We start from the raw sequence: 19,572 nt of genomic DNA on the forward strand, positions 1-19,572 counted from the left end.
CATACTCCAAATATTTAAAAATAATAATAAAAATGGAAAAAAAATCTATTGTACAGTGTTTTAAGCAGAGCATAAAACGTCTAACATTTTACATTTAAAAAATAAGGAAAAAACGTTAAAATACTTTTTTTCTTTTTATCAGTTCAAAGACTAAGAATAAGCATTAATCATTTTGTTGTCATATGGTAAGAGCTTAGTTATGCGGTTCTGCAAAAATAATGGTAGGGGGCAGCAGTGTGCACACAACGTGTAAGGTCTACCGGAAATAAGCAAAAGGAAACAAGGTGAAGAAGATGCGGCTCATTCATCTCCGTTAGCTTGCTAGCTACTGCTGGGAAGTAGTGACAAAATCTTCAGGTATTTTGAACTAAATATTTATTACGTTTACTCTGGGTAGTTTAGATGTGTCCTGGTAACTTACAACCCTCCAAAACTCTATCAGGATATTATTATTAGAGTTATGCAGAGGAGCCAGACGACATAACCCAGTGCCCAGTCTCAGCTGGCAGAACAGGGAGAGGAAAGCTGAGAGTGTCTGACTAAGATGGAGAGGACACTGGCCCTGCTGGCATTTGACAACCCAGAGGAGTCACCTTTTGGAGATCTTGGAGATTTTGCTCAATATAATGCAGAGACAAAAAGTAATGTAAAAACATATTACGAGAGCTCATTTTTCCATGGCCCTTTTCTGTGAGATTCTATATTTCTTACTACGCAGCAGTGCTCAAAGGTAATCTAATCTCCGATATTTATACGAAGCATTAACTTGTATGTGACTTTATCTTTCAGGTATGGAGTGAAGTGAATCAGTGTGTGCTGGATTATGAAAACAGAGAGTCTACACCCAAGCTGGCCAAACTCCTGAAGTTGCTGCTGTGGGCTCAAAATGAACTTTTGTTCACATCTGTGAATGTGGGCTTGATTATAGGTTAAACCACGCTGCCCCTGCTGTAAACATCAAACTCCTTGTAGCGTAGGTAATCCGTCTGATAAAAACTGGGGCTCTTAAGCGCAGGCGACTGAGATGCTCCCTTATCCGCAACCGACACAGGTGCTTGAGGCTCATAAGCTGACATGGTCAGTGTAGTCCAGCATGATGCGTACCACCTGGGCAGATAGGTGCTTAAGCCAGGACACTGTTATCACCTCACAGAACTAGAAACAAAGGAAGAAATGTGTGGCAGTCGAGAGGGAAACTTTTTAGAAAGATCAAAAGTAAAAGATTTTCTCTCCTGCCTCACCACCATGTCTTTAATGACTGAGGTTGTCCAAGGCGCATAGTCATGGGAACTGTCACCATACAAACAACACTTAACATCATAACCACGTTTCAGAATCATTCTCAGCATAACCTCGTCTTTCAAAGCGTACTGCAGTGCAGAGGGGAAGTGAGTGGTGTTGACACGTGAGTAATAGTTGACGCTTGCCCTATGTTTCAGCAGGGTGTTGATCAGTTCGTAGTTGCCCTGTCTGAGGGCCACCTGTAGACAGTTGACAGGGTCCTGGTTTACCATAGCCCCGGCCTCTAACAGCAAGTGAGTGCACTGCAGATCATTGTTGGACACAGCGAAAAAGAGCAGTACTTTTAGCAGTACCTCCACACTCTGGGCATGTCCCCCAGCAGCTGCAGAATGGAGAGGACTCATCCCACTTTCCTTTACAGCCTCCAGGTTACTGGGATGAGTTGTTCCAGTCCCCTGTCAAAGAACAGACTGTATCAGAACTTTGGATGAACTGAAGCTTGTAGGAAAAGCAACACAAACTCTTCTCACAGTCTGTGTCCGTGGTATGCCACACGGTGAATTGGAAGGTGTCCGCTGTAAAGAGGCTGGTTGGGATCTGCCCCATGGTCCAGCAGCAGGGAGATTATGTCAGGGCTTCCTGATGCAGCAGCATCAAACAATATAGTACCAGAATCAGATTCACACCACACATGGGCTCCTACAAAACAAATACAAGCATTAAAGGATGTGAAAGGGAAATGTATGATCTGCATTTTCTCTCTGCAACTTAGCCTGGCTTCTTGTTATCAAAAAATAAATGCATTCCTATAAACAGTTCTACTCAGTCTGTTTCAGTCCATAAGTGCAATGCATCTGTATTGATGAGGACAAATCTGAAAACTTTGTGATTCATTATGCCATTAACATTAACACTGGCTACAACCAAAAAATTCCTTTTAATGTCAAAATCCTGGAATTGTCACTCCCATTGGTGTGTGTAAACCTCCAGGGACTACAGGAAAAAAGAAAGCAGCTCATTTACCTTTCTTGAAGCTAGAAACAGTGGCGTCTCACCCTTTAGAGTACGACAATGAGCTGCACCCAGGAACTCATCAACACACACACACGTTTCAGAGAAGGAGTCAGAGCAGGATTGAAATATTGTAAGTCTACCTGAGAAGATAATCTCTAGGATCCTCTTGTTCTGCTGCACTGCAGCCTCATGCAGGGGGATCCATGCTCGTTCATCAACTCTGGACAGAGCCTCCAGTTGCAACACTAGTCTGTTGACTGCATCCTCATCACCTTGATACCAACACAGGACTCTACATTAAAACCTCCTGCAAGATTCACTACAATCAAACAGCTTAAAAAACGTCAGCTCACCCTCTTTGATTGCGTTGAAAATCTCATCAGGGTCGTCACTGGGTGTCAGATCACTGCAGGGAGTAGATTGTGCAGCACAATTCATGAACACAAGAAGTACAGAGAACAACTAGTTTTATAGATATTCACCTTGGATTCAACCCTTTGAGTTTTCTATACTGAATCAGACTCTGTTCAATTATATATTGCGATGCCTCATCTTCATCCAGGTCGTCGCAAACAAATCCCTTGTCTGTGTGAAAAGATTATGATGACAAAGGCTGAAAAGACACCACGGATTTTACTTAATTCTGATATTAACAGAGAATATACTTATAACCTAATATTTTAAAAACCTATCAGAAATAAGTTCCTTTCTCAAGCAGTTATCTAAACATGAATGTAAGGACACCACGGTGTGATTTTATTGGTACAGCATCAAGGCACAGATTTAATTCACTGAGCAACTTGACCAAAGGAGTGATTAGGCCCAGCCATACAGAATACACAGAAATGAAAGAAATTATAAAACAAAACATTTCTGGCTGACCACACAGTTATAATATTAGTGAGCCAAATGGCTCCTCCAGCCACGTCAGACAGTCAAAAAAACAAATCCATAACTTTCCACGTGGTTAGAGATAACCCCTTCCAGAAGAGGGCGTGAAAGAGTCAAAAACGATAAAAAAAAGAAATGCTGGTAGCCATAGTAATCCAAATTATCACATAGAACAAAAGTGAAGTGTCAGCTGGATAGTTTGTTAGTGTTTTAGGATGAAATCTACCCCAGTACACTGTGGGAGACCCTATGTGGTCTGTACCATACATCAAAAAAGATACACCCAATATTTATGTTGTTTAGAGTTAACACTTTCTTGCTGTGCTGGTGAAGTACAAAATAAAAACAAAGTTCATCTTTACAAAAACAAGTTGTTTAGACTTATAAACAGTACCGTTACAGGTGTAGTGTACACATCCTATACATCAGTGCTCCTCAACTTAAAGCTTTATGAATCAAAGCACATTCTCATTCCAACTTGCGTGGAGGTAGAAAGACTGCAGCAAGCCCACACAAAGTAAAAACAGCATTGTGTCTTTTAACAGTAAAGATACATCTCTCAGCAGAAAATATGCTGCCGACACCCAAATGCGCACTATTCTGTTCTTTCCAATGACAAATTAGCCAATTTTCCTTATAAACACCTCTTTAAGATGTTCCCCTCCACACTGTGTACAAAACGTTCACACAACGATGGCTCTCTTCACAATTTGATACTGTCTAAAATATAAATACGACATGTACGTCTTTACATGTAGTGCATTACTTTCTGAGAGGAGGCACACGCATACTTTGAGGACTGATTTCACACCAAGGAGTAACAGAAGATATACCATCATAGGCTCATTCAAATTGTACCTTGCAAAGATACTAAAAACAAAAAAACCATAGAAGGAATAGTCACTGTGGCAGGTTACATTAACACTGATTAAATGATTTGTTGTCAAACTATATTCAAACTCGTCTCACGTCAGTCACACCCATAATGTAAATGCATATGCTTGCAGAATTCTCTTGGAAATGATAATACAGGGTTTTTCCTTTCATACAGGGCTTAAATGACAAGATCTGTTTCCTCATAGCATATCGTGAGACCACGTAAGGCACTCCCTCTGATAGGATAATGTTATTAATGTCTATTAGTGTTATAAATCCACGTACGTGGGATGTGTACGTTAATGTACTCCACATACTGCATAGTGTTGCCAGCTTTCTTTCATAAATATTGTGAAATTAAAATTTTTTTCCTTTTCACCCACTAATTAACAAACAACCCCAAGAACCATGATAGCACCTAAAACTTTTGATATCCAAGGGAAATCCTTGTAATATTAGTTGTAGTTTTTAACCAATGCATTTTAAACTATGTTTATATAAACTGTGAGACATTTCTGCTACTCTTTGCTGATTCGTTTGAAGTGTTTCGGTCACATGATGCTAAGAGAGCTGTATATATACGTGCAGCAAATAATAAAAAAAAAAAAAATCATACACATAAAACAAGTAACAGGTATGACTACAGTGTGACGGTTGGTCTGATAAAGTGTGTGTTTAGAGTAGAGGAGTGGGGATTCTGTGTGTGGAGCGGGAAATAGTGTTTACGCTGTTATGTATCAAAAAAGTCTGAAGAGTCTCTGCATGCACATAACATGCTGCTAGTCGTTAACTAGTCGATAAACATGGTACTGTGCTCCATGTTCACTTGTGGACACCTCAAACACAAAGGCGATGCACAGCAGAGTCTCCTGAGTTTCTCTGTTGGACACCACCTGGCCAAGGACAAGAAAAGAAGGGGACAGATTTAGGATTCTCACCACTTTAGGGAAAAGTTGTGTCTAATGCTTTATTAGGATGGTTTTAACATCCTGGCACTTTACAGGATGTTAAAACCAGGTGACAGTGACAGGTAAAAATTAACTTAGCACACTCTCACCTGTAGAATGGTGAAGTTCTCCAGTACACTGTTCATCATGTACTTCTCTGGCAGGTGTTTGAGTTTATGGATGAAGTTGATCATATATTCACACATGGGTGAGCGATGTGTACGGAACACATACTTTCCTCCTTCCAAATGAGCATATTCTGTCTGGATGGTAGAAATTCACACACGTGTGTGACCATTAAAACACATGATGACATTGAAACTTTTGGGTGTATGATAGTAAAGGGTTCGATTCATCTTCTCACCTCAACCTTCTCCACCACCTGTTTGCCAAAAGAGCAGACCTTTGTTGAAACACTGATGGTGATGTTTTCAGATCCACTGTACTGGCTGCTCACACCATAAAAAACACCAGAGCCCTCCTCAATGTCACTGCTCAGGTCCGCCTGGAACAAGCACGATACAAAGGACAGAGTGACTTTAAAAACAGAGGAGTCAAGAAACCAGGGTTACACTGTCCCCATGTAATGAATGCACTCTACCTTAACCAACCAAAATGAAAAGCTTTTTTTGTCCCCAAATATTACTGACCTATTATGATTAGGCTTCCTGTTCCTTAACATTTTCACACAGATTTCAGACTACTGCTTATGTGTACTAACCCAGAACTTGACAAGAAAGAAGGCATTGTGCGGCCCTTTTTCGTACAGCTCCTTCAGGCCTCCTTTCTTCTCAGAGAACTTATCGTAAATCTGCCTCACATCTATGGACTCCAATACAGGGTCATTGAAACCGGGCCCAATGTGTACGAAAAGGTGTTTATACTGCAGGAAGAAGAAGAAAAGGTTACAAAATATAAAAGGAAGCGTGATTTTTTAACAATATTTTACATTTGGTACCGTCTCTCTGTCTTTCTGGGTCTCCATAAAAGCAGAGTACTCCAGTAGTCGTAGTTTTGCTGAGGCAATAGTTCTGTCTTGCCAAACAGGAGCTGCTATAGCTGCAGGGCGAGGGGGTGGCAAGGCCTCATAACCTGTAAAAAAAAAAACTTTTTTAAATCTGTTTTTCCATTTTTCTAAAAATAATGCACAAAAGGAACTTTTTAAGCAATATTGTTTTGTGAGTTATTGGTGTGTTGTACTTTAATTTCACAGTAATGGGTATTGTTTATACATTTGTAGCTTGTAAGAACTCTACTGTTCCAGCTCACTCTTGAAGGAAACAAATGTAACCTCAAAGCACTTTTTTATCTGGTAAAATGAAGGTTATGATAACAGTCAAAACCAGATTGATGGTCTGGCTTTCATACTTACTGATTGGCGCAGGGACCGGGGCTGGTAGTGTAGTGTAAGGTGGCTGTGCAAAGGGCTTGATGCTGTAAATACCAAAAAAGAAAAGTTGGGAGCCAAAAATGAGCAACTGCACCAGCTTAGGCCAAAAAACTCCAGTTTAAATAAACAAAATACAAAATCATAATCTGCCACTGATACTCACTCCTGAGAATGTCCAGGCTGTCCTGGCATAGGGCTGGGCCAAAACTAAACAAAGGGAAACAAGGTAAGATAATATTACTCAGACTGTGATCCAGAGGGTCGAAAAGTACAGTTGTCTATGTGCATGTGTGTCGTCTCACTCTGACAGGTGGAGGGAAAGGAGTCTGGGGTTTCATTACGCTCGCGGACACTATCTGAGCTGATGAGAGGTTGGCCACTGTCTGCAGTGCCTTGTCTTTGGATGCCTGGTCCTGAATGATAGAAAGTAATACAAATTGTAATTTAAAAAGACAATGCCCCATTTTCAGACTTTCCAGGCTAATTTCGGTTATCTTTCTAGGGTCAGTTTAGACAGCAAGCCAGCCAACATATACTGTACTTCAGCATGATGCAGTAACAATGTGGAAAGACAGGAGAGAAGGCAAAGCAGACAGGAAGCCAAAGCAGGAGGCGCACCAAGCTAAAAGAGCTAAAAGAGCTAACCATCACCGATATTTAACTAAAGCCACTAAAAAAAAAATAATCATCAAAAGAGCAATGAGCAGAATTTTGAGCCTAGCAGTAAAACTGCAATGTGGACTAGCAGCAATGTGATGCCAACCACAAAGCACAAAGCCTGAAGCAGAAAACTGTAGTTGTATAACCAAACTTACCAAGTTCATAGCCTATGGTAAAAAAGACACGTTATTAATTAACGTTGGAACATTCAAAATACATAGGTCACAGAGTTACTCAAAACAACCTTTCTCAATGTAAATTGTCATTTTATGAAGTATTAACAGCCTGCAACTGCACTGTATCTCTACAACTCTACATCTTGGAAGTACCTACATGCCAAAAAGGGACATGTGCTTTAAAACATTCATCTTACATAGACTGGATAAGAAATGCCCAGTCTGTGCCATTTCACAGCTGAATGCTGACAGTTACACCAGGAAATGTACTGACCTGTAAATCTTAAACTAGTACCACCTTTAAATGTACATTAAAGAGAAGTAAGTTTGGTGAAAATGGTGTTACAAAGACATTTTTTACAGAGTAAAGTAGGTCAAACCACTGGAAAAGTGTATAAACAGAATAGATATTAAGAAAGGAGGGAAATGTTCAACAGCAAGAGAGAGATCAGAAGTGAACCAAATAAGAAAAGATTCAGCATTATTTTTTATGTCCATACAAATGTTCATACCACAGCTAATCATATGGGTCAACCAAGCTAGCTACGCAAGTCTCATGCAGTTATGTGTCCAAGATCAGGCCGACATGCATAGTAAAAAATAGGTCTTTACCACAAACTATACCCCACATACCCAGCTTTTACACTGACAGATGCCACCAAACATCAAATATGTAACCGACAGAAAGCAAACATATAAAACCTCTAAGGCAAACAAATGAAATGTTTAAAAAACATGAGTCTGCAAAGCCAGTCGTGCCACTTTTGTCAAAGCCCATAGCCCACACCCTATCTCTGTGTCTAATGAAAAAAATGTTATCATGCCCCTACTCCTACTAAGCTGAATTATTAAGTTTTTCCAATGGTTCTGACTGAGATGCCAAAGGGAAAGATAGCATGGCACCATCACCACACTTCTATTTATCATGCATTATCTCATAAACTTTAGTTTTATCCGTCCAGTCTGAAAAACACAGAACAAAAGCGAGAGCAAAAAACATCCAAATGTAGACACTTTAACACCTCGACAGAGAAGCATAAATAAGCCTTAATTCTGACGTAGGCATAAATGGGTTAAGTGAGATCAGGGGGCCACATGCAGAGCAAAGCAGCTAGCAGTGCAGTAAGTGTACCTTGAGCTTCGACTGAATCTCACGAGACTTTCTCTTGGCCAAGACTTGCAGGTGACTAGAGACCTGAAGAAAGACAGGAGGAAGGAAAGAAGACGGGAGGAAAAAGAAAAGGAAGAGAAGAGGGGATGTGACTACTGAGAGCATGGAGAGTAGATTCAGCAGGGGACCCACCTTGATGCTTGCCTGGTATTCTCGTACCCTCTTACGTGCCAAAACCTGAATGTGACTAGACACCTATGGGGTAAGGGTTTCCCCCATGAAAATACACACGTTCAGTTTAACTTTTACAATTATAAACAGCCATTATTAACCACTTTAAAGCCAGGATCAGACTACATGATTTTTTTAGCCTTTGGTCACCGTGTCACATAAGGGATACTGATAGAGTCGAGGGACTGCTAACACACGTGCATGATTGTTCCCAACATTAATAATCATGCCAGACCCTGGAATTTGACCACTTCAGTAAAGATACTGTCAAATTAGTATTGACAAGGCTAGTATTGTGTAGTCTGATCCCAGCCAAACAAAGTGAATATGAGACAGGGACAAACAGATGTCAGTGCTGTGATATACAGAAACATGCATACCTGTTTACGTGTGCGCGTCTTCCCCGTTCGTAGCTTGATATAGCGAGCTATCAGCTCATTTCGACCTAAAATTAAGAAATAACAAATTACTAATAAAGCTTGAGGATTTTGAGGAAATTTCAACATGCTTGATGTTGATATAGGACACTGTTCAGAGACATGCATTCAGAATTTTAAATACAAATGTCTAAAGTTAAAGCTTTAACATTTTAGCTTTTGTAGTGCAAGATATGTTTTGACTATAATTGCTGAAACCAATCTCAGCAGCAGTACTCAGCAGTTAACGTGATGAGACATTAAAATAAATTTTGGTTTACAACCAAATTCAAAGAGAATGTCATGTTGGTCACAAAAGGGAGTTCAAGAAAAAAGAAAAACGTGGCAACACAGACTTATAAAAAGCCAGCAATTGAGGATATCAGTGCAGAGGTGTCTCCTTTTCCTGGTATGACCAAGGATAAGCGAGTGAGGCTCTTTTAGGTATAGAATAGAATAGAAATACTTTATTCATCCCAAGCTGGGAAATTTCACTGTGTAAATGTGGCTGTGAGATATTTCCATTAAGGACAGCTGATGTTAATTTTAGTCAGATTTCGCCTTGTTTGCTGGCAGAGCTCCAAAACAGATTAAATGATGGCGAATGGAAGAAAAAGAGGGAAGGGGTCAACATATTGTTAACAGACTTCAAAAAATGTGGTTACTAGAGACTGCCTGGTCAGCGTTTTCTTTCTCTGCCTCCCCAGCTCCAACCCACACCTGATAATGTGCTTTTCTCTTATGACTGGTGTGAGCAACGTACTGTTCACTCTGCTGCAGAAGGGTTAACTTTAAAGGTGACCAGACTGATTCCACTGCTGTAATCATTTATCTCATATACACGCGCATTAACATCATCCATCACCACCACTCTTTCTGGGAAGTGGTGCGACACTGTAGAGACTTCGGATGAGTCACATCAGCTCCGTTAAGTTACCAGAACACAGAATTCCCCAAAATCAACAGAAGGAGCTGACTCAGACACAGCAGTCTGCTCCAATTCCCAAAAGAGGACACAAGCACTTTCCTGGAGCCTTCAACTATTCCTCATATGGCCAAAGGCCTTTTCTTTAGAAGTCATTCTATTCATTAATGCGTACAATACAACAGCAGGGGAGCTGCAAGATGAGGTGAAAGTGCAAGACTTGATCTTGCAACAAAAATTAGTTGACAAATTTTTGTAGTTAGTTGGCAGTAATGCAGAGTAGAATTCAGTGCAATATACTGAGAATTAAATATACCAGAAGTGACAGTCTCAGCAAAGTAAAAGCTATTCATAACATGCTATCATCATTGCAACAAGTAAGGCCTGTATTGTGTGTGTCACCCTGTGAGTGGAAGAGCAAGTGGTCTGTCTGCTGACCACCCCAATATGGAAAAACATGCTTGACACTATAATCCAGGGTGACATCATAGTAGTAACATATGACAGAGAGCAAAGACAGCACAGAGACTAGAGATCAATTACAGCTGGCCTAGTTTAGTAGGTGGAGGGTAAATGAAGCTCATATGTACAGAGGTAAAATATGGTTTGAACACAGTCGGAAGTCTGGTCGTGGTAAAATATCGTAGCAGCTTTTTAGTGTGTGGATGTGCACCTAAGTGACTATGACTATGTTTACTATAAGTGGGGGAGATCAGCACAGTGAGCCCACACTTCCACAAAAGGAGATAATGCCGCAATGCTGAAACAAACTTTCCCTTTCTGTCGCATCGGCTTACATATCCCATTTCTCCTCACTACACACCCTCACACATATACAAATGCATGATACGGTCTGCTGCAAAATGCCCACACTAAAATAAATCTTGGCTGCTGGATGTGAGCCAATTCCTTCAATAAGGTCAGAAGAAACAGTCAAAACACAAACTCCTGGCAAGTAGCAACCTGATGCAACCCTATAAAAACAAGCAAAACAAACACAGACTTGTCCACAGACATGTACTACAACTCATGTTCTGTAGGCCCATACACCAATACAAACAACTTGTTGAGCAATTAGTGCCTTCACGGAACAATCAAGCAGATTTTTCACGTGTTAACTCCAGCTTGGTCTGACATGTCATCTCACTCTGTCCTTTGACCCTGCTAGTGCTTGCTGCCCTCTGACCTCAAAGCTAAGAAACCCACTCCGAATATATCTGCACGGAGATCACCTGTGCACAAACATTCAGATAATTTTATGTTAATGTGCATCTCACAGCTTAATTCAGGCACATGAGAATGTAAGTCATGGCTGCCTCTGTGTGAACTCTGTCCTTATATTCTCCTTGCTCCTGAATTCAGACAGTCCATTCTTTCATTAAAGCCACTATCCATGTCTGCCAAAAGCCTGAGCAAGTCCTCAGAAGTCCAACAGTGCCCAGACTCCTTTCTTAGATGTAATCTAGCAGCCTGTAATGTGACCATGTGTTAAAAGAGATGCATACTTGCTACTAAGTCTGACCTAGAAAAATTACCACCTGTACATTTTGGAGTTTGAGTTGACTATCATCCTCAATTAGACAAAGGCAAAATGTTTAAATGCCACCACATTAATGGGAAGGAGCAGGGCTTAAGAGGTCTTCACGACACAGATCAATAACCAACCAGGTTTCAAAGTTCAGGAAGCTTATCATTTTAAGCATGTGTGTTCATTCATGAAAGAAACCAACCATATAAAAAAATAATATACATATTGTTCCTCTGGAAGTACAGAGGCTAGCACATTGTGCAGCATCCACAATGCAGACATGATTTGATGGGATATTAAACTTTTTTGATATTCTGGGCCTAAAGGCATTTCACAGTTTGAGATTAGTCAGATTTAAACCATCCGTCTGAACTGACTGGTTTTAATTGCTAGGAGAGAAATGTGCCTCACCATACATCTTCCCCTCATCAGACAGTATAATCTTCCTCCTGCCACAAGGAGGGTATATGGCCAAAGCTTCCTGAAAGCTCTGCTCGATGTCTGGACTCCACACCCCTTCGGGGTCTCCATCCAATCCACGGTCTGCCCCATCTCCCAGTCCTTCTCCATTGCCACCCTCTTCCTGCGCCCCATCAGGGCTGCTACGGCAACTCCACTCCGACGCAATGATGGCGGCTCCAACCACAACACACCTACAACATACAGAAGAGAATTCCCGTAAACTTTTGGTGCTACTGTTTAAACGTACTTTTTAAGATGAGACATGCACGCACACAACTGACATGAGATGGTGCCAAGTGACTTTTCGAATTTCATCATGTAGCATAAACAAAAATATATATAATTAACTGGCACTACCTCTCCTCAAGTTGCGTTTTGTTACCACATTAAAAAGCATTTGATCAAAATCTACCACAAAGCCAGAGAACAGAGTAGTATTTATTTTTTATAGCTGATGAATTTAAACAAAAAGGCAACACAATCAGTGAGGTTTAGAGAAATGGATGCAGTGGCCACCATGACTGCTTTGAAATCTTTGTCAAGCTGTAAATCATTATTAGTACTGTATAGTGTGTGTATAGGCAAAAAATAAATACATTAAAAAAAGGCATTTCTGGGGGAAAAGAAACCTTTTAGGTTTCTTACATTTGCCCTAGCAATAAGAAAACAATAAAAAATGTCTTATAGTGACAGCACAGAGCATGGAAACATGTCAAACAACAGTTGAATGCTGCATCACCTCTGAACCACACAGGCTATAGTTACTATGTGATATGAGTTAAAACTAGAAGCAAAACAACACAAAAATGTGAATTAAGATCAAGTTTTAGAGCGCAGAGAGGGGCACGGGCTTTTCTGAATAAGTAGTGTGTTCTAATTTGTTTTTCTAATCCACACCACAGACATCATGATGGATGGACCAGTCCGGGATTAATTTTGTGGGTGTCAAGAATGGTGAGAGGTTTCTTGGACTACAAATGTCTCCACACTTCACTGAGAGGGAGATCAGATTCATCCAAAGTTGTTTACTGCTTCCATGGGTACTAGGGGTATTAATAGGCTTGGCATCCAGGGTCAAAGACCTAACAAATAAAAAGCCTACATGTTAAGAGCTTGTAAATTTATAAAGACACAAGCCAAGGTCAAGAAGATACTACCAGTTGGTGTAGCTATTAAGCTAGATGAAAGATGATGAATAATAAATCTACCCTAGCCAGTAATTTTCCCCTCAGCTAATTGTTCCAGAGAAACTACTTCAAAAGGCAATATTCAAACCATACAAACTTGTCATAAGTCTGCAACCTTGCCTGCATAGGCCACATGAGGAAATTACACATTCTTTTGTTATTGTTGAGGATGCTCCAAGTCTCTTCAAACACAGGCACACATATATACAACATGAAAGCTGCCTGGTGTGTAATGTTTTCCAGAGTGTGGCTAACATGGTCCCTGCCACAGAAGAACCACAGAGGATCAGTGTGGTCGCTGAGCTTCCCCTGCTGCGGTGGGTTCATTCTGCACACTGTGCGCGGGGCCTTTCCAGTTTCAATCACTGCTGACGGGACTGTGCTGTTGCCATAGTGATCAGACAGGCCTGGTGGGATGGTTAGGAAAGAGCGAAGCCTAAAAGAACATTTTGATATTCAATGGGAGGGGATGTAATGGTCTTAAAAGTTCCTACTCTGCGAGAGGTCAGCGAATGGGAACATTTTCTTTTGTCTGCCTGGATTTGAATTATTCTAATGATACCATGTGTCTTACTGTGTGCCGTAATTCAAGAGCGGCAGGAAATTTCATTGTGCCTTGCATAATGACAAAGATTCTTGATTCTTGATCTGTTTATATAAAGTTTTAAACCTCGCTGTATATTAGTGGTTTCCCGGGAGTAAATCTGGGGGGGTGGGGGTCGGGCTGACACCACACGAGCTGATTAAATTACTTTTTCCGATTTTCATGTGTTTTCCTTTTGCTCTCCTAACATAACTACTGGATGCATTGAGCCATTCATAATTGCTTTTAAATGAGTAACATGAAAGGAAATGTAAATGTTTTGGACAACTTAAAACATGTCCTTATTTGGTGTCATGTCATGGCTTTAAGATAATGTCTGCCTAAATCAGCAGTGTTTTGGCTTCAAAGCCCAGGAAGTGAAGGCAAAGTTTGACTGCATAAATGACCAAACTTTGATGCAACAGACATTACTGACAACAAATCAGAGAGTGGGGTGGGGGGGCTATACAAAGAGTACTGCTGAGTAATCTGGTGGATATGTGGGGAAACCTGAGGTATCATAGATACTTTAAAGGACAAATGCATGCAGCTCTGCCAGTTTTAATATAGCTTTCTGTGACCAAAAGGTCAGGTGTTTAGTGCTGAGAGGAGCCAGCAGAGCATTGAGCTAAATAAAGCTATGAGCTCAGCAAACACTGAAAAGACACATGCACATTACAGGCTGCCTTCTGTTCCAATGGGAGCACCGGTGCCATTATGATTAACTTAGCCTGATTTCATCACGGTGTTTCCCACATTTCCACGCAGCTTCAGCTGACTACAAGTAATGATAATACAGCTCACTGTAGATTAAAGCAGCAAATAGATCGAGTCTTTAACTTGGTATAAACCTAAGGGTTAACTCTTACACGATCTGTATTATACAATATTAGTGCCATTTCTCTTTTTTGTTGACCCTTTTGAAAAGACTGAACTCTCATAACAACAAGCCATAATTCTGCTAGCATGTCCAAAGTGAAATCACAGTCAAAAGTTGGAAGCCATTTGGCTAACTGTGAGTTGGCAAAAATCTGCCTTTTAAAGAAGTAAAACGTCCATCCAACAGTTCCTAAAAGTTGTTACAACAAAACACGGCGGATTAAAAGTGTGCGAAAACGTCTTAGTGCCTATTTTTTCCTGTGGATATATAACAGGAAAGCCACTGCTAACGAGCTGACATGCTAGGTGGTTAGCTTACGGGCTAATAACACCGTAACAAACTACAAACTAACTCCAAGAGACTGATTAAAGCAGTCAACTACTGCACGAGTAGCTGAGTAAATACAAGAGGAACTCCCAGCTAAACACACGAGTCTCTGAATCAGCAAAGCCGCAGCGGGAAAATGCGAAATATGTCAAATATCCCAAAACTTCAAGCGAAGCGAAGCAGCTGCTGCAGCAGCATGAAAGTTACAGCACATAACAAAGAACTAGCAGAGAGCGCTCTCACCTCACAAAGGCTTCCCTGCGCCGCTGCCACGGGAACACGCTCCTCTGCCCCTGCTTCTCTCTCTGGACGAGATTCGCTTTGTGGTTTTGTGGAGTATTTCCAAATCAAAACAATCGTATTTGACAGAATAAAAGAAGGCGGAATGCAAAGTATGAGTTTGGTATGAAATCAACGCGCGGAGAAAAACGCACGCAGAGGCGTGGCGTCGAAACACGCGCACACGCAAAAGTTTGGTGGGTCTAACGCAAACTCCTCCCATGACATCAGACTCCTGCTGGAAGAGGGACAGATGTTATTGTTCTCTTTCACTACTTATGCTGTCATTAGTTTTATTATGTCCCCGTTTGTTTTGGTACTTTTATAACTCCTGTAAACTACAGGAAGTTTCAGTTCAGCTACAAGTTATTCGGTTCAAGTGGATGAAGGAGCTCTTCAAACTTGAAAAGACTAGTCTGACATATTTTTTTTAAAAAAAACCGTTCAACTTTTACACTATTCAGGAGACTTTGGAACATATATGTCTTTCTGGCCCTCTGTGAGTTTATAGTTGGTCTCTAAGAGACAGAATATTTAGAGTTTGAGTGGGTGAAGGTGAAAAAATGCAGAGGAACTGTTGTCTTCTTCTACAATCTGCATCTCTGCCAGCGTCATTGTCTGCCCTCAGGGAACCTTTTGAGAGGAACACCCTGTCAGTGCCCCATAGAGTGCAACATACACTAAGAGGAGGATTTCCAAAGAAAACCAGACATTACCAATTTTATAACTCACACTGAGCTCTACATTTTTACATGATGAACATGTAATTACACAGTTTTGTCGAGCTGAGACAATGGATTCAGTTTCAGTTTTCAAATTTTGTGGATAGAAGGTATGGCATGGTGGATTCAAGCAGTTGTTCAGAAGGTTGTGGGACTCAAAATCTGTGTTACATCTGGCCTAAGGTGCTGCAGTCCCTGCAGGACATTTTACATAGCACTGGATAGATCCAAAAATCCAAAGTACTCTTTGTACACAGACACACATTTCATAGTTTATTGTCAAGATATTATTTTATTGTTCCTTATTGTTGCAATTTGTAAGACATGTAGCCACTTTTATACTGACAGTCGAGGAGTTTAGGCCACAAAGTCACTCATTTATATAGGCACGCACACATAAACAATGTTTTTTGACACAGCTGTACTTATAATTAAACACCACCATGAGGTTTACTATGAGATATAACAGCTACCACAATAACTTCAATTAAACATTCATTAAGACGTCCAGTCGGAATAAAAAGCCAGTTGGACATATGTTTATCTAAAAAGACAGAGTCCAATAGAGCATTAATTCAATGTAGAGATGAAAGTCCTTTTGCTGTGGCTATGATTGCACAATGCTCATATATTTTAAACATTATATAGCACTTATGTATATTATTGTGATATGTCACTTCTTTACCAAGACAACACTGTCATGCTAAGCCTGATATGACCAATAGAGGGCAACATCACCTCAGTCTGAATGATGACAAACATTGGAGGATTGTGTTTGCATTTGATGTCTTGTTCAGGGGGAAGATACTTTTTTACTTTAATTAAGTATTTTTTTTTAACTTATACTTAATCATAGGATCTAAACTATTTCCTCCACCAGTTGTTTTTTAACAACCTAAGGCTTAACACAGAGGTGTATCTAAACCTGTAACATTTCGAACAACAAAAGTCAATCACACTGTGTGCCAGCAGTGAAATATACAGTAAAGGCCTCTTAGGTCTCTTATTTTAAGAGGTATAAATATGCCTGTGTTTGTATTTTCTGTTTTTCCTCAGGTCTGTTGCAACAGTAGAGGCAAGGCAAGGTTTATTTATATAGCACCATTCATACACAAGGCAATTCAGAGTGCTTTACATAGGATGAAATCACAGAATAAAACATTTTAAAACATAAAATTAGGAAGGAAATTAAAAACATAAAAAGAATAAAATCATAAAAACATCAAATTGAATCAGGACAATGAGTGAGAAGAGTGCAGTTAGAGAATTAAGGAGAACACTGCAGTAAACAGGAGTGTTTTCAGGCCTGACCTAAATAAAGTGATGGTTTGAGCAGACCCCAGGAATTCAGGAAGGCAGGTGAGGGGCAGAATAACTGAATCCTGCTTTACTCTGTTTGGTCCTGACCCTGGGTACACACAGTAGACCCGTCCCTGATGATATCAGGGGTCTGGAGGTCATTTTTCAGAAAAAGGAGAATTTTTAAGTTGATATTTTTTTTCACACAATGGTCACAATCCACTATGGCACTGCTGTGAATTTGAAATGTTTCCATTTTCTAGTACTGAAAATGCAAAGATATAAGCTTTAGCCAGTCTCTTCTCAAAGATGCTGAAAGGCAGTCTGAAGATGATTAATTTCAGTCCAGACCAGTTAAGCCAATTGTTATTCTGGAAAAAAGACTGAGCAGTCTCTGCAGTGTTTCTTTTCCTCTTTTTTGTTCTCTTTGTTCTTTTTTTCTATTTACTTGTGAGTCATGATAGTAAAGCACCACATGCATACAGCACCAATAGGTACCTCCAGAACATTTAGTCTACTAGAATGTATTTTCCAAACCTCAAACTGCATTTACACTAGTTTACCACCAGGTGGAGCGCGTCACCTTTCTGCCATTACTACAAAATGGTAACCACCTATCATGGTCTGGTGACCGCAGCAAATAAGTTTTTGAAAGCAATGTTACGTGATTAAAGTGCATGTCTTTAATTGGATTGATGCTCATTTCAACTGCTACTTTGATTTTTTTAGTTCAACATGCCGTTCTATGACCCACAATATGGATCCTGCTGCTTGTTGTTGAACCGTGTGTCCCCTCTCCAGCACCTTGCAAATCATCTCAGCCAGGTAAGTCTGCATTTTAGCAAAGGAGGAAAGGTGCAGCCAAATGTTTATTGTTCTTGGATGGTTTACTTTACTTGTTTAAAATTGTAACATGAGGAAAAAGCTGATTAATATTTAGCCCGGTATGCTAGCCTTAGCTTAGGCTTAGCTTGTCAAGTCAATAAATAGCCAGTTTTTAATTATAATAATAAAACTATTTCTAACTATCCACCATGGTGGAAAAGTGTCATAAATGGACTCATACTTTATGTTAACTTGCATTTAGGTAAACTTAGAAAGTTAAAGTGGGTCATAAACACTGAACAAATGCCACTCTCTTCCTGTGTGGGTTAGTTTGAAATATTAAAAAAAAAATATGGTGGTTGTGTGTTCAAAGTGCATCTGCTTCTGCAACTGTACAGTAGAGTATATAGCTGTGACTATATTTGTCCTCCCTTCCTTCTCTCTCTGTTGCAAGGGGACAAGAGAGTCAAGAGTTGGACAGATGCCAAAAGAGGCTGGCCCGCCATGCAGCTGAAACTTTTACAAGCCAAGCAGGAAGAGACACAGGGAGCGACCGAAGAAGAAAAAGAGGAAAAGAAAAAGTGAGAGAGACCTCTGAACTCTTTTCTCTGCCTCTCCCTGTCTCTCCTCTCTGTGTCTGTCTGTCTCTCCTACTTTGCTTAGTCCTTGTTAAAGCCATACTGTATTTGCCCGCCTTCATTGGCAGGGGGTAAATGTAGGGCTCGAGGACAGGACGGGAGGGTGGGAGGGGGGAGGAGGAGGAGGAGGAGGTTGGGAGGACTTTGGGTTCAGAGAGTTCAGCTGAGGAGAGAAATAAATTCATACACAACAAAGGAGACGTGACGTCAGGTTAAGGGGCTGTCCAACCTGCTGGCTGAATCTGAGCCTCCACGGAAGAACCGGATTGTTCACACCACGTGTGTGTGTGTGTGTGTGTGTGTGTGTGTGTACAGTATGAATGTGAGTATGTGTGTCCATTGTCCCGTCTTTGAGAAAAGACTTTGTGGAGCAGGGAAGCCGGACTATTGTGGTGTGTTTTGTCTCGGCGGTGAGTGCTGGAGCACAAGAAATGTGCGTCTTCGGTCAGTTTGAGAACTCAGTAACTATGATCACAGCAGCTGCAGTGTGGAATTAACTGTTTCACACAAAAGAAGCTTTGCTTTCAGTCTTTTAGTGGTTGCAGGTAAGTTGTAAAATATAGAAGAGATTATGTGTGCAGTTGAATGGTTTTTAACATTTTCAAAACAACATCAGCTCAGAGGTTCGTTCTGATTGGCCATCTTAGCTTGGGTTACCTGCTCCAGCGCCAGTGATTGGTCCACGAGCTGGCTATAGAAAAGGGTCGGCCATTTATGAACAGATGGATTTATGTTTTCTCTCCTAATGATTGAGGTCATCAAGAGGCGACAGCTCGCTGATCCAAGATTTGCATTTTGTGTTTAACTCTCAGACTGGTGTGAGAAAAGCAAAGGGAAACCTGGGAAAGATGCCAAAGACCGGGGAAAAAAAGTGATATTCTCTGAAATATCCACCCTCGTTGCTCATTGATTCATTTAGCTGAACTCCCTCAAACCCCTCCCACTCACAAAGGCTGATATTAT

General features: G+C 40.6%; 1 protein-coding gene and 1 pseudogene across 7 annotated transcripts; both read right to left on the reverse strand.

Annotated features, from left to right (window-relative positions):
• Positions 1–929: 929 nt before the first annotated feature.
• Positions 930–4,345, reverse strand: LOC114438218 (dynein heavy chain 12, axonemal-like; annotated as a pseudogene).
• tead3a (TEA domain family member 3 a) lies at positions 2,990–15,332 on the reverse strand. Of its 7 annotated transcripts, none has more exons than XM_028409957.1 (14): positions 15,090–15,331; positions 11,819–12,060; positions 8,919–8,983; positions 8,500–8,562; positions 8,329–8,391; positions 7,176–7,187; positions 6,663–6,773; positions 6,524–6,567; positions 6,343–6,404; positions 5,929–6,062; positions 5,692–5,853; positions 5,335–5,475; positions 5,081–5,233; positions 2,990–4,916 (listed from the first exon to the last, which is right to left on the reverse strand). In XM_028409957.1, the coding sequence occupies exons 2-14, from the start codon at positions 11,823–11,825 to the stop codon at positions 4,803–4,805; spliced, it is 1,131 nt and encodes a 376-aa protein (XP_028265758.1). In that variant the 5' UTR covers positions 11,826–12,060; positions 15,090–15,331; the 3' UTR covers positions 2,990–4,802. The 7 variants fall into 7 exon arrangements, with proteins under 7 accessions (XP_028265758.1, XP_028265759.1, XP_028265760.1 ...); XM_028409958.1 differs by having other exon boundaries at positions 4,776–4,916; positions 8,512–8,562; positions 15,090–15,332; XM_028409959.1 differs by lacking the exon at positions 7,176–7,187 and having other exon boundaries at positions 4,776–4,916; positions 15,090–15,332.
• Between the last annotated feature and the right edge of the window lie 4,240 nt (positions 15,333–19,572).

The sequence above is a fragment of the Parambassis ranga genome, chromosome 7 (assembly GCF_900634625.1).
Source record: "Parambassis ranga chromosome 7, fParRan2.1, whole genome shotgun sequence".
In the NCBI taxonomy this organism is placed as follows: domain Eukaryota; kingdom Metazoa; phylum Chordata; class Actinopteri; family Ambassidae; genus Parambassis; species Parambassis ranga.